Here is a 15866-nt window from a genome sequence, read left to right as displayed (position 1 = left end):
CCTCCCTGCATCAGCCACAAAGTTTCAAAACCCCTTCCATTTTTCTCAGTGCTAGAGCTAGAAGTGAGGCTCGACATAAATTCTAGACAGGATAAACTGATGGGAACACCAGCATAAGAATGAAAGAAAGCTGGTATTACATCAGTGACTCCATGAACTTGTGGATGAAGTCCAATCCAAATGATGTATTTTGATGCCTCTGCCTTCTGACTAGGCCAGAAAAAAAAAAAAAAAAAAATCACAGTGCAACTATAACACGTATATCCAGTCTTTTCAGGTATAAGTTTATCAAAAATAAATGCCAGCGTTCAAAAGTCAGAAGACAAAGCCAAAGGTCTAGCTCTGGTCTATCAAATCCACTTCATATCACTCAGATAATCTTAAATGCAGTGCTAGTAGCACAGCGATAGCACCACTGCATTTAGTATCAACATTATCAAAAGCAAACATGTATGTTATTACAGCAACAAAAGCAAACATGTAAGTTATTACATGGGAAGGGAAGAATGAGAAAAATAAGTAGAAAACATTGAGTAAAGATGCAAGAAAAGGAGCCAGTAGTGCCTCAAATAATAATATTTATGAAAACCTTAAGTTACATAAAATACACACACATATATATATACATACACACACACTTATCTTCCCTTCAGAGTGTATTAGCTTTACGCTAAAACTGACAGGGTCTCTGCTGCACACAGCAGCACGTGTTCATGCTTTATAAAAATAAAAGGAGCAAATCAAGAAAGAAGACATCAAAAAGGTCATCTATTCCAGACACTTCTCTGTTTTGAAACAAGTTCAAGCACACCTAGAACATCCCTGATAAGGACATCCCCCTTGTTGTTAAAAAAAGAATTAATAAATAAAAATGCCAACTCCTCACATAATGTCAGAGACAGGAAACCACCTTTGCCAAGACTTAAATGTTCTCACACTGTCTTGTTTTCCAAGTACCTCACTCAAATTTCCCTCACATCAAATTAAGCTTATTATTTCTTTTTATTTGACAAAGGACAGGAACACAGTCGAACTTCTTATCATTTTCTTGCAACAAAAGAGTGCATCTCAGTCTCCTTTCTGAACAGAAGTGTCATTCAGTTTGAACAGAATCTTCCAACTACCATCACAGGCCATGTTTCCACGACCTCTAGCTCTCCTTTGATGCCTCTCCAATTTGTCTGTGGGTTTGCTAAGGAGACCCCAGTGCCTACAACCTAATGCAGTACTCCCGCAGAGGCTTTAAAAGCACCAAGCACAGCAGAGAACTTCCTTTCCGTGTTCTACAGGCACAGTTCCTGTTAATATAGCTCAAAAGGAAATCTGAAGTGTTTGAATCGGCATTACTAAGTTCACTCAATCTGCAGACCGTTTTACACCAGTGAACTTTTTTTATTAAGCAGCAGCACTGCAAAAAGGTAACAGGTACAACAGGAAGATTTATTTCTACTTTCCAGAAATTGCAATGGGCACAGATTTGTGATACACAGCACAAAGTTTTGAAAACTCAGTGATACATAGCACAAGATTTCATAATCTTCTGCACTGCATGCTTACAAACAGCTCCCTATTTTTTTCATTCACACATCTATCTAGGTTACAGTCAAGCTGACTGATCTAGAACTCCTTAGTTCCCCTCAGATTTTGAAGAGAATGGATTTATATTACCCTTTAGTCAAAGGTAATCACCTTCATCTACAAAGATTAAAGATGAAGTTTTGCCCGTTGTATAAGACTTTTTTCTGATACGTGTTTCAGTGACCAAATGAAAAGCAAAACAACCTGTAAGCTTGTTTGATCTGTGGAACTGCAGTTCTTTTATCCCCCCATACTGATGAAGAGACCTCTTCCCCAGCCAGGGGAACAGGATCAACTGGCAAATTGCACTATGAACTTCCCCATTCAGTAGCGCCCATCCGATGATCTGCAGGCCAAGTTCAGTCTGACAAACCCTCCCATCCAGCCCTGTATCCTTCACTTAGGGGAGACTTAACAACTGCTTAACAACAGAACAGCACCTGAGCAGCCCATGGCAGCCACCTCTAAGTGGCCAGCTATCACTCAGGAGTTCCTACAATGTTTCTTTGGGCTTGTCTGCAGCCCACATACAGACACGGGTGACAGCCACTCCTGCGCTAGCACCACTCCATCAGGAGGTCACAGGGAAGCAAGTGAAGGAAACTTAAAAAAAAAAAAAAAAAGAGAATCTGGCTCCTGATACTTCTGAGGATAGAATCTCTTGTCCTTGTATTAGGCTTTGTGTCTCCACTACCTACTGTGAAAAGTTCAGTAAAGACTTTGGGTATATTTGTCTCCCACCCTCTCATAATAAAATGGCACCTTTGGAGAAAGGATTATATTTGGGATATTCTATCTGTATCAAAACCCAGCATATGAAGGCCTTTATGCACCTGTATAGTCCAGTTAACAAGACATCTGGTCAGAAATCTGAAGTTAAAAGTCCCATAACAGAATAGGATGCTATGGAAGCATCCAAAAAAAAACCCCCCAAACAACCAACTCAATTCATAAGTCTAGCTAAGGATTGAAGGGCAAAAGGGGGGGGGGAGGGGGGGGGGGGGGGGAGGGCAGGGTGTGACATTATTTAAAAAAAAAAAACCCGACAGGTGTGTAGGTTGGTTCCAGCTGCTGGAATTAAGGGCAGGCTTTTTCAAAAACATTGCAAAACGAGCTGGACTACAGGGGACTAAAGAGAGGTGGGGTACATGTCAAAAAGACCTCTTGAAAGTACAGATACAAATGAGGTACTGTGTTAATATAAAATAGAAAACCATACGGAAAAAACATTTAAACTAGTCCACAGGTGAGATAGGCATGACATACCTTCACTATTAAAAGAACTGGTTTATGGCAGAGTTACAGATTGATATTTTTGAAAAAGTGAAACTGAGTACTAAAGTAACCACAGAAAAGTACTCATACTATTGATTAGAAAAAGTGCTTAAATCATACTAATCAAGCCAGTCTGGTTTCAAATCCTAAAACAACACAATATTAAAGAAAAAATTATCTTCCAATAATAGTGGCAAAAGGCTTATTTTCTAGAACTACAAGACAAAGTTTCAATTCTGCAATCACAGAAGAGATTAATTCAGATATGACAGTTCACAGGTTTTAAGTATTTGCCAAAAAGAAAATTGAATAGTGCATCTATGACACATGATGTACCTTTATTAACACATTCATGTGTACCTAAAAAAAAACCAACAAAAAAAAAAAAACAAACCAACCAAAAACCCCACAGACCTGTCTGTCTTCCACATAAAATTAGTTAAGTAGATAGTTATCGTTTGACAACAAAAGAGTAAAGCAAGTACTTTCTACATTGCGGTTATACAACTAGCAGTATATGAAGAACAGGAAGAGTCATCTGTCTCACGCTCCTCCATTATCATGCCCTGCTTTAAGTTTAGCCATCTGACTCCAGAGTAAACTGCTGTAATACTCAAACTCTATTCCCCAAAATTTAAAGACACACTCACATCAAACTATGGAAAACATCACAGGCTTCAGTTGCAGCCAGACTAGTCTTTTTAGCTAAGGTTTAGCTGAAGAGTCAGCATACTGACTAGATCAACAGAGTAGCTTAAAAATGGAAAGTCATTCTAAAAAGAGAACAGTATTAAAGGAACCAAAAGACAGCAAAAGGGACAGGAAAGAAAGCGAGACTGTTCTTTGAAGATACAGAGCAAGAGGGTACGAAAGCATGTAAATCAAGAGGGCTACAAATACTCAGGCTGACTGTGAAACCGGTAAAGGCAAAATTGACTCAAAATACACAGTAATACAAATTTTTTTCCCAATCAGCATTGAAAACTTGTCTATGTAGCTCCGACCTACACAGAAGCACTACATACAGTGATTGTCCCCCTTGCTGAGTACTCCATCAGTGATACAAGAAGCTACCTGTGAAGGACACATTACGAAGTTAGCAGGTACGAGTCAAAATATTTATGGGGCAGCTTCTGGAGCAGTTTTGTCTGTCTTCACTTCCAGTTCATGATTCACAACGCCATTTACAACGACAAACCAAAACAAAGGGGGGAAAAAAAAACCCAAACAAGAACAAAAAGCACACTCGCAACGCTATTTCTCTCCCAAATGCCAGGTGCGCGAAGTCGGCTCCCCGCGCACCCGCGGTGGCTGGGGCACCGCACTTCCCGGCGGGCCGCCCCGCTCCCCGCCAGCCGCCGCAGGTGGCGGTGCGGGAGGCGACGCGCGGCCCCAGGCCGGGCCGGAGGTGGCGAGACCCCTCAGGGCAGGGCTGACCGCCTCGGCCCCACCGCCTCCGCCTCCCACACTCCACCGAGCCCGCCCGGGGCCACCGGCACCGCCGCGGCCTCCCCGGGGGCAGGCCCACCCCGGGCCTCCGAGCCCCCGCCCTGCGAGAAGGGAGTCAGCCCGCCCGCCCTCCCGTCGCGACCCACCTTGAGTAGGATGGAGGGCGGCAGCTGGTTAATGTCCGGGGCCGGCGGCGGCAGCGGCTCTCGGCAGCAGGCGCCGGGCTGCTCCAGCGGCTCCTCGCAGCCCGCCTCGCCGCCCCTCTCCTTCTCTTTCTTCCCCTCCTCCTCCTCCTCCGGCGCGGGGCGCGGCGGCGAAGCGGGCTGCACCCCGCCGCCGCTCTCCCCGGCGGCACCCCGGGCCGGCGCGCCCCCACCGCCCGCCGCGCAGCCGTCGGCGGCGGGCAGGGCGCAGAGCTGCGCCTCCCCCGGGCACTGGCAGGCAGCGGCCTCTGGCTCTGCCGCGGCGGCGGCCGCGCAGCGCGGCTGCTTGCAGGGCGGGCAGGCGGGCAGGCCGGCCCCCTTGCGCTTGCACACCATCTCGGAGGCGACCTCGCCGGGCAGCCTGGCCGGCCCCAGGAGGCCCCGCACGGGCGAGGGCAGCAGGCCCGAAAGCAGGAGGCGCTGGCAGCGGCCCCGCGGCTCCCAGGCGGCGGGCGGCAGGCGGAGGAGGCGGCGGGCGGCGCGCTGCTCCGCGGTGGCGAGGGCCGCGTAGGGCGGCGGTGGCAGCAGCGGGTCCCCGGCGGGCAGGGGCTGCTCCGGGGCGGGCGGGCTGGCGCTGTGCACGATGAAGCAGAGCATGCAGGGCCCGCGCAGGAAGCAGCTCCGGCTGCGCGGCGGCACCTTCCTCCCCCGGCGGCAGCGGCGGTCCCGGCTCAGGCTGCTTGCCTCCTTCGAGAGCAGGTGGCCCATATAGAATGAGGCAAAGGCGGAAGGGCCCGCGGGCTGTCACCTGCGGGAGGCGGCGGCGGGCGCTGTCATGCTGCCGGCGGGGGCGGCAGGTGGCGGGACGGTACAGGACAGCACAGGACACGGCGGCGGGGCTGGTTCCGGGACGCGGCGCCGGGAGAGAGAAGCTTCCGCTACCGCCGCTCTGACCTCCCCCGCGGGAGGCGAGGGGGCGGCGCTCCGCGGCCTAGCGGCCGCCCGGCGGTGCTGCCGCCAGCGGCCGGGCCGACAGCCGACGACGGCGGGGAGCGGCCTTGCGGGTGCCCCGGCGGCAGAGGCGGCCCCGGCGGCAGAGGCGGCCCCGGCGGCCTCCCCTCGGAGCGGCCCGGCAGGGAGCTGCGGGGGCGCCGGTAACAACGCGCGCCGGCAACGGCTCCCGGGCCGGTGCAGGCCGCCCGCCCCCCCCCAGCTCACACCCGCTGCGCGTGGGTGTACATATCCACTGTGTGCCTCTGTGTGCCCAAATATGCAGAGTACATGCATTATTTAAGTGCACTGTGTGTATAAATACAGATACATAGAGTGGAGCCAGTATATAAGCATATATTATATAGGTGTATATATTATATATAATTTGTATATAGTACACATTTTTGAATACCTAAAATAACGTTTTTTTGGTTACAGTTTGTAGGGAATGGTAAGAGGGCTTCTGCCCACTGGCGTGGGCAGATTGTACACAGCTGTGCCGGACTGCGGCTGGGTTTTTGCAGTGGCAGAGTAACACAAACTTTGAGACCACCAAAAGCGTTCCTCCAAGTTTTCTGTGTCAACGCTTTCTTCTCACCAACGCGCTCCACCAAATACCTGGTTTCTGCTGTTTTAAATCACCATCTGGCCAGAACCAGGGCCCCTACGGGGCGTCCGTCCCTGTACACCCGAGCACCTCCTGAGGATGCTCACCTCCAAGTGCGGTGTGTTGTACCTCGATGCAGGTGCCCAGGGTGTATAAATCTTTGCAAATATGGACTGTAATGCTTTAATTAAGACTCTCCTCAATGCCTAGCAAAATTCATTTGCATGTTTCAGCATTCAATTCTAAATTCTTGATGTAGATTGACTTAGATATATGGGTTTAAATACATATGGAATTTTGTCTGTAGCAAAAGGTGTTTGGGGAGGGAGAAGGCAAGATATAGCTAGAGTATATATCGGGCAGTACTACTATTAAATAATAAAGGGCAGCAGAAGACATGCACAGTATTGTATACTGTGAAGAAGCAGATCTTTTGGCCTTTTGCCCAGGAACAAGTTATGTTAGGATTAAAATACCCGTAATGCTATTAGGGTTTTTTGTTACCTGTATTATTAGTCTTCAACAGCTCAGTAAAAATATGTTTGCTATGAGAAAAATACTAAATATATCATTGGATAAAAGTAGCATAATAGAATATTTTATCTGAATTTATAACTCACTGAGATCCATCAGTATAAACTACAGTAAATTTTGGCAAAAATTTGGCAAGGTCTTTTCCTCCCTCAGATTTCGAAAATATGTTTCAATAAGAACAAACAAAGACAACATTAAAAGAAGATGAAAGTTCAAGTCAAGCCTTCAAACCAAACAGCATTCAGAATAAATGCTTGCAATGTCAAATACTCAAATTTCGCCTTTGAATCTGGCTGTGCAGCTCCTGAATAGTCATTGTGACATGGTCTTTACTTACATCATCACATACTAGTATTTCCTGCAGAAATACTGGCAAGGGTCCCTGACTTCTGTATGTCACTTTCATGTCTGATAGTCTAATATATATTGCCCCGTTATTTTGAGATATATACACACATATCTCATATATGGAATTCTTACCATTCCTTTATATATTTACCTTGACATGATCCATCGCTGGTACCTCCTTTTGAAATAAGTTGACTTGTAGAGAGCATAGGCAAGGACACGTCATCTTCTCTTTCTGAAGCAATTTCACCTTCAGATAATTATCCTACCTAATTCTTGTCATTTTTCTCCTGATAACTAAAGCTCAATCCTTGAATTTGGTCTTTGGGACCCTGTTCCTGAGGGTTTTTTTGTATCTGCTATAAAGATTGCAGAATGAAAGAAAGAAAACTAAGACGACAAATGGTTAGTTTTCATACACTACGCATTCCTTTAGTGCTCTGTCACTTAGCTGGTAACAAGATTTTGGCCCTAAAGATGGCAGCAGAGCTGTTCCACTGGTAGTTTTATTGGCAGATATTAGGACCATAAATATCTGCACAACAACTGCTGCTGGTTCAGTGTAGTGCATGTGATTTGTCTGCTCCGGCATGAGATACCAGAAGTGTTTTGACTGTCCACTGAGCAGGAGTGAGAAACTGAGACAATAATGTTTAGAGAAAAATAATCTTAGCTCAAGGTTTATATTTTTGTGAACAGAGAAGGACTTATGGGTGATGTGATGGTTGGAGGCTATTTTGGGCACAGTGACCATGAAATGATAGAGTTTTCACTTCTCAGAGAAGTAAGGAGCGGTGTTAGCAGAACTGCTACCTTGGACTTCTGGAGGGCAGACTTTGGCCTGTTTAGGGGCCTCGTTGACAGAGTCCCTTGGGAGGCAGTTCTGAAGGGCAAAGGAGTCCAGGAAGGCTGGACATTTTTCAAGAAGGAAATCTTAAAGGCGCAGGAGTAGGCCGTCCCTATGTGCCAAAAGACGAGCCAGCGGGGAAGAAGACCAGTCTGGCTGAACAGACCTTTGGCTGGAACTCAGGAAAAAAAAGAGTTTATAACCTTTGGAAGAAAGGGCAGGCAACTCAGGAGGACTACAAGGATGTTGTGAGGTTATGCAGGGAGAAAATTAGAAGGGCCAAAGCCCAACTAGAACTTAATCTGGCTACTGCAGTAAAACACATTAAAAAATGTTTCCATAAATATAGTAACAACAAAAGGAGGGCTAAGGAGAATCTCCATCCTTTATTGGATGCAGGGGGAAACATAGTCACAAAGGCTGAGGAAAAGGCTGGGGTACTTAATGCCTTCTTTGCCTCAGTCTTTAATAGTAAGACCAATTTTTCTTGGGGTACCCAGCCCCCTGAGCTGGAAGACAGAGACAGGGAGCAGAAGGAAGCCCCCATAGTCCAAGAGGAAATGGTTGGCAACCTGCTGCACCACTTAGACGTACAGAAAGTCTATGGGGCCGGATGGGATCCACCCAAGGGTACTGAGGGAGCTGGCAAAAGTGATCACCAAGCCACTTTCAATCATTTCTCAGCAGTCCTGGCAAAATGGGGAGGTCCCAGTTGACTGGAGGTTAGCAAGCGTGATGCCCATCTATAAGAAGGGCTGGAAGGAGGATCTGGGAAACTACAGGCCTGTCAGTCTGACCTTGGTGCTGGGGAAGGTTATGGAGCAGATCATCTTGAGTGCCATCACGCGGCACATACAGGACAAGCAGGTGATCAGGCCCAGTCAGCATGCGTTTATGAAAGGCAGGTCCTGCTTGACTGACCTGATCTCCCTCTATGACAAGGTGACCCACTTAGTGGATGAGGGAAAGGCTGTGGATGTTGTCTACCTAGACTTTAGTAAATCCTTTGACACCATTTCCCACAGCGTTCTGCTGGAGAAACTGGCTGCTCATGGCTTGGACGGCCGTACTCTTCACTGGGTAAAAAACTGCCTGGATGGCCAGGCCCAAAGAGTGGTGGTGAATGGAGTTAAATCCAGTTGGTGGCCAGTCACAAGTCGCATTCCCCAGGGCTCAGCATTGGGGCCAGTTCTGTTTAAAATCTTTATCAATGATCTGGATGAGGGGATGGAGTGCACCCTCAGTAAGTTTGCAAATGACACCAAGTTGGGCAGGAGTGTTGATCTGCTTTGAGAGTAGAAAGGCTCTACAGGGGGATCTGAACAGGCTGGATCGATGGGCTGAGGCCAATTGTATGAGATTCCACTGTGCTAAGTGCTGGGTCCTGCACTTGGGTCACAACAGCCCCATGCAACGCTACAGGCTTGGGGAAGAGTGCCTGGAAAGCTGCCTGGCGGAAAAGGACCTGGGGGCGTTGGTCGACAGCCAGCTCAATATGAGCCAGCAGTGTACCCAGGTGGCCAAGAAGGCCAATAGCATCCTGGCTTGTATCAGAACTAGTGTGGCCAGCAGGACTAGGGAAGTGATTGTCCCCCTGTACTCAGCCCTGGTGAGGCCGCACCTTGAATACCGTGTTCAGTTTTGGGCCCCTCACTACAAGAAAGACATTGAGGTGCTGGAGCATGTCCAAAGAAGAGCAACAAAGCTGGTGAAGGGTCTAAAGAACAAGTCTTCTGAGGAGCGGCTGAGGGAACTGGGGTTGTTTAGTCTGGAGAAAAGGAGGCTGACAGGAGACCTTATCACTCTCTACAACTACCTGAAAGGAGGTTGTAGCGAGGTGGGTGTCCATCTCTATTCCCAAGTAACAAGTGGTACGATAAGAGGAAATGGCCTCAAGTTGCGCCAGGGGAGGTTTAGATTGGATATTAGGAAAAATTTCTTCACTGAAAGGGTTGTCAAGCATCAGAACAGGCTGTCCAGGGAACTGGTTGAGTCATCATCCCTGGAGGTATTTAAAAGACATGTAGACGTGGTGCTTAGGGTCATGGTTTAGTGGTGGACTTGGCAGTGCTAGGTTAACGGTTGGACTCAATGATCTTAAGGGTCTTTTCCAACCAAAATGATTCTATGATTTTGTGTTATCTCCATTGTGAACGCTGTTTAGGAACTGAGACTGTGTTCATAGCTTGTTCGTAGATGTTGCAAATCTGAACTTACCTGTGCAAGTTGTTGACTGGTTATGCTCCGTTTGTAGTAGACCTATACCAGCAAATCCTTTCTGCTATTCTAGTTAAATGTTTTCTGGTTATAAGTAAGGAAAGAGCATTCCCCACTTCCCTTCTTGCAGTTGATGTGGCCATGCTGCCAAACTTAAGTGTAGATCAAGCATAGAAAATTAGAGAATTTCATTATGGGTGCATAAAAGAATGTTTGCATGATGATTTGTTTGGGTTCTCTTAAAAAATGCAGCACAGTATAAATATGTCAGGTAAAATGCATGAAAAGTACATTATTAACTAGACACTATTTGAATAGGCAAAGTAAGAATCCCCAGGTGCACACTTGAATATGTATGCTAATTACACAGTGTATGGATAATCTATTTGAAAATTCAAAGCAAATATAGTATGTTCACCTCAGCTGAAGATGACGAACTACTTCTGAGACTATTAATCACCAAGGATGGTTTTCCTACTCAGCCTTCTGAGGACTTTGAATAGGAGAAGTTGGGGGAGGGACTTCTTTTGGTTTTCTTAAAAGGTTTTCCATCCCCCAAGCCCTCTGCCTAAGAGCCAGACAGAACAAGCAGAACTTGTAGGAGATTGAAAGAACATTGAGGGTATGGCAATATTCAAAAAAGGGACAAGTTATCCCATCAGAGATAACTGGTTGTTCAATTAATCTGATATAAATTCTGTTGATAGTAGATGCATTACACTTGCACTTTTCCAAGTTACTTCAGCTAGTAAAAGAAACTCTTGTTTTAAAAGTGCTGCCTAAAATATTTATTACACTGATTAAGAATGATTGGTGGCCAGGGTCAATCCACAACAGGGCTAAAACATAAATTCACTGTCAATAAAATTACAGATAGCACAAAGATTTGTGGCATGATGACAAATGATGGCAGAACAGTCACAAAAAAATATCATAAGAATTATCAATTACTTCTTTTTTCCAGTACAGAATTAAATTCAATTTTGTAGTTAAAGTTTCTTTTCTATAGTGTTACATTAAGACAGATTTATTCTCTTTATCTGTGAAAAGACGAATTCTTGTTTTTAATGTCTTTCAATTTTCTGGATCCCTCAGAATTCTTCTTTAGAGAAATCCCTTTGGAAATGTTAACTCCTGTAAATTGTATATGCTAGTAATTTTTTGCTCTAGAAGACGTCAGATTGAAAACCAGCGGCAATTAAATTGGTAGAGTGGCTTTTGATTATGACAGTAACACATTATCATCATCTTACTTTTTTAAGCCTTGCAAACGAGGGATTTCTCTTAATGATTTCAACTTCCCTTACCAAATTTTTAATGTAATAAGTAGCTTCTAATTTCTGCTTGCTGCTGCTCATTTTTTCTGCCTCCTCTGCCATCTGTTATATGGATATTTTAATTCACTGAATTCATCTCACCACCCTGTCAGGATCAGAATTTAGCCAATTCTGTCATGAATATGTAGAATCATGGTTTTTGGTCATCTGATAAACGCTTTGAAAAGGTCACCTGGATGCAGTCTCAGAGGGTGGGATTCAACTGCCTACAAATAGTTGTAGCACTTTCTCAGATGTGCCAGGTGACTGAGCTGTCTGCAAAGGGCTGGGGTATGTCATGGAGGGCATAGCTACAGCCTGCGGGAGCACCAGCTTCAATATGGTGTCCTGTGTTTAGACAGCTGAATGACCCCCTGTAATGTATGGAGTGTCAGCAGATAATTTTTTTACCGGTCAGTATTCTTTTATGTAGCCATGTCCTTTCTTTTGCAAAATCCTATTTGTTTCACTATTGTACTGGTTTTGGCTGGGATAGAGTTAAATTTCTTCATAGTAGCTTGTATGGGGCTATGTTTTGGGTTTGTGCTGAAAATAGTGTTGATAACACAGGGATATTTTAGCCTCAAGGCCTTTTCTGCTCCTCAGACTGCCCCACCAGCGAGTAGGCTGGGGGTGCACAGAAAGCTGAGAGGCGACACAGCTGGGACAGCTGACCCCAACTGACCAAAGGGATATTGCATACCATACGACATCATGCTCAGCAATAAAACTAGGGGGGAGGTTGGTGGGGAGGCTGCTGCTCGGGGACTGGCTGGGCATAAGCTTGTTGGTGGTGAGCAATTGTTTTCATTTGCATCATTTGTCTTTCTTGGGGTTTATTTTCCTCTCTCTTTGTTTTTTGGTTTTTTTTTCTCTTGTCCTTTACTATTATTATTATTATTAGTATTTTTAATTATTAAACTGTTGTTATCTCAACCCATGAGTTTGTTTCTCCCTTTAACCCTTCCAATTCTTTCCCTGTCCCATGGGGCAGGGGCAGGGAGTAAGTGAGGGGCTGTGTGGTGCTTAGTTGCCAGCCAGGGTTAAACCACAACAACTATGTTTACCATAAATATGTTCAGTGTGGTTTTTTTCCCCTCCAAGTAGATTGTTGCTCTGCCACCTGTTTTATGCCACCATTATCTCAGAATGGAATATTTTGTACAGCTGGGCCAGTGTCACAAAAGAGTTAGCAGACATAATGCATATCAGAAATTATAATATTTCTGAAGTTGCGCCATGTAACAAAATTTTTGAACACCATAAGTAGGCAAGTTACAAGCCAATGATGCTGTCAGGGTGCCCTGGAGGCCAGGGCACCAGGGACCATTGGGGTCCCCATGGGGCAGGCAGAGCAGGACAGGGACTCACCAGCTGTGGCCAGATGTAACCTTTATCCACATCCTAATTAACAGCATTATTTTCAAGTATCTTTATTACTTAAATACATGTATTTGTGTCTAGTCATCTAGCTGTTTCAATCAAGTAGGTCTTCAGAGTTCCCCGAGGATTTGTAGGCAATATTTGTAGGCAGCTGGAGAAGGCCAATTTCTTTCCATTGCTTTCACTCTTCCATCTGAAGTTGAAACCCATTTCTCTCAAAACACTATCCGCTACAATTTCTGAACTGTGAAACAAATGCAATCTGATCAAGATCTAATTTCAGAAGGAAAATGGTGTAAGTACCATAAATAAGCTTTAGTTTGTTTTTAATAATCTAGGCAAGACTTTTACATACAAACATACATATATGCAGGAAGGCTTCAGACCATATTTCAAGATGGTAGACTGTTCTTTTTCTGATAGCCTGCAAAAGCTGAACAAATTTTAAATTACAACGTTGAAAAGTAAGAAACATAGGGAAGTGCAGGGTGCTTCTGGTCAATACAAGGATTTTGACACTGGGTGTCACTATTGCTTCATGCAAGGGAAGCACGGTAACTGCTTGCTGTAGAAGCAGGATGAACTATTAAATGACCGACTATCTTTATCAGCTGTGAAATCTTCACCGCATTAAGGTCAGAAGGAAGATATAACTAACAGTTCATTTCTTCATTATCACTGCTTGTATTTCATGAAATCAGAAGTCATAAACCCAGTAATGTTGGAAGCCTGAAAGCTACTACAACTAACACAATCTAGGAATTAAGCAGTAAAATCCTCTCAATTTATGGTATTAAGGTTTATTGCACATACAGCAATAGATTGTGACATTTTTCATTATTATGTCTGTGCATATTTAAATAGGCCACACGGACTGATGACCCAAGAATAGGATGGTATTTAATTTTTGAGCTACAAAAGAACACAAGAAATAATAATTAAAAAAATAGTTACAATATTGTATCTGGTCCTGATACCCATAAGTGCATGTTCATCTGGATTTCAGGACTGACCTTTAGGAAGCTGGGTCTATACGAAATTTTTGGCAATACTGCCATAGCTTGTTGCTGGTTGATCGCACCAACAATTCGTAAAATTACCAATTCATGAGAACAGGTTCTTAAAGGATGGATTAGCTTTTAAATGGTGTGTTAGGAATGCCATTAAGAAACAGATGGAAAGAAGTAGCAGAATTTCCACCTTGGGTTTAGAAACAGCATAAAAGTAAGTACAAAACAGAGACCTAAAGTTTTTCCTTATTGGTAGTTTTTTTGTTTTATTAATATTTTTACAACAATCTGTTGTAACTTTCTCATCAAAATAAGTATGTGTATATGACAACTATAGTGTGGATAACTTGCAACATTTTTATCGAGGCAGTAAATTATGGTATCTGCTTGGAAGTGTGCTCATGAAAAACTGGAGAGAGAGGTAAGCCTCATTTTCCCAGGCACTTTATGTGCACTTCATGTGCACTTCAAGCTCTGAAGAGCTTGAAATCTATGGTGTGATACAGTGGAAAGTTTATAATGGGAAAGTAATAACTCATCCTACAAATGAACATTTGCACATCTGAGAACAGCATGACATAATGCCTGATAAACAGGTGACCTCTGTGTAAAAGGCATAATGACTTAGTATCTATGTTCTGAGACATCCAGTGTTAACATGACGGATTAAAGACTGTGTCCCGTTTTCTGATCATATGCATATATTTAATCAAGTTTCATCTTTTCAGAATCTATATAAAAATATAGGGCTGAGAGACACCTCCAGAGTCAATTCATCTTCTGCCATCGTGGGCAGTTACATTGCACAATCCTGTTAACTACATTTATCAAGCTCCATTTTAAAGCTAATTATCTTTCTTGGTCTCACTACAGCCATGGAAAAGCTATACTACAATCTCACATCTTTCATGATTGGATGTCACCTACTTGGTTTCAGATTAAGTTTATTCATGATCAATTAAGCTCCCAATTTCATCCCTTTATAGTTAGTTTATACCAGATCTGCAACTTAGTTTGCAAAGTTCTGGGATCAATATAGCCTTGTTCTTTTGCCTTTAGTGTATTAACTGCTTTGCAATTGCTTTTGTCTCAGTGCAAGCTAAAACAACACTGAAAAAACCTGAAAAACAGGAAGTCTAATTATTGTGGCTGTGCAATTGATGTGTTGGGGTGCTTGCACATATGACTGATAAACAGTTGGGTAACAGACTGAACAAGCAAGATGTGTGCATACACAGCATTAATGAGGTGTACACACTACATGTATGATATTGATACAACGAGAATGTGCAGACCAGCTATGAAAATAAAGAATTTAAGAGATATGGCATGAGTTGATCACATAGGACTGTAAAGGACTGAAGTCTGAGTGCCTGCTTCACATATGAAGAGCATATTAATCAGATAAACAGATGATAGAAAATTCTATCTAACAGAGAGATGCAAGGTACTGACAAATTGTATATAAATGGAAGCTGCAAATTTGGCTTGGACTGCTAGATGCCATTGCATGCTGTTTGGTTACCAACACTCAGTATTGTTGTTGTTACTTGTCACACTACCGGAAAAAAATCACTGGGGTTTGGACAGATTCTTTGGCTGAATGTCATCTAAAACCCCTCTTGGGTGAGAGGAAGAAACTCTGGAGCAGCCAATATTAATACTGTCTGCAATATAAAAGTTCAGCCCTGGAATACCTGAGTCAAGGTCCCAGAAACATTAGCAGAAGCCAGTGGAAGAGGCAGAAGATCCTTTGCAGAGAGGTGACCTTGAAGATCTTGCCTTTGTCTATGTTATCTGGATGTCTACTCTGTAGCCTCACTTCTTTCTTCCTTGTTCTCTTTCTGTATATAGAGTACTATAGAAACCCAACGGAACTGCAGTCATGACTGAAATACAAATTTTGAAGGGTAAGTGCTATTAAAGAAAGAAAAATGCATGTATAGAGTAAAGGCTGTAGATAAGGCATAAAGCCTGTAATAAATTACACAAAAATAAGACCTGGCACAGACCTGCCTTTGGTACCTGTCTCAGTTTTGGCTGGGATAGAGTTAAATTTCTTCATAGTAGCTTGTATGGGGCTGTGTTTTGGATTTGTGACTAAAACAGCATTGATAACACAGGGATGTTTTCGTTATTGCTGAGCAGTGCTTACACAGCATCAGG

General features: G+C 44.1%; 1 protein-coding gene across 2 annotated transcripts in view; it reads right to left on the bottom strand.

The window, feature by feature from the left end:
• The window catches only part of FBXL17 (F-box and leucine rich repeat protein 17), a 551764-nt gene extending 546519 nt beyond the window's left edge, over positions 1-5245 (bottom strand). For both annotated transcript variants that reach the window (XR_007767787.1, XM_050912578.1), the window contains exon 1: positions 4449-5245. Coding sequence is in view for 1 of the 2 variants with exons in the window: in XM_050912578.1 (XP_050768535.1) it covers positions 4449-5213 (765 nt within the window). In the remaining variant the exon portion in view is untranslated. The remainder of the gene's footprint in view (positions 1-4448) is intronic.
• Between the last annotated feature and the right edge of the window lie 10621 nt (positions 5246-15866).

This window comes from Gymnogyps californianus, chromosome Z (assembly GCF_018139145.2).
Source record: "Gymnogyps californianus isolate 813 chromosome Z, ASM1813914v2, whole genome shotgun sequence".
Classification (NCBI taxonomy): domain Eukaryota; kingdom Metazoa; phylum Chordata; class Aves; order Accipitriformes; family Cathartidae; genus Gymnogyps; species Gymnogyps californianus.
The sequence above is the reverse complement of the archived record's forward strand: the minus strand, read 5'-3'. Positions and strand labels throughout refer to the sequence as shown.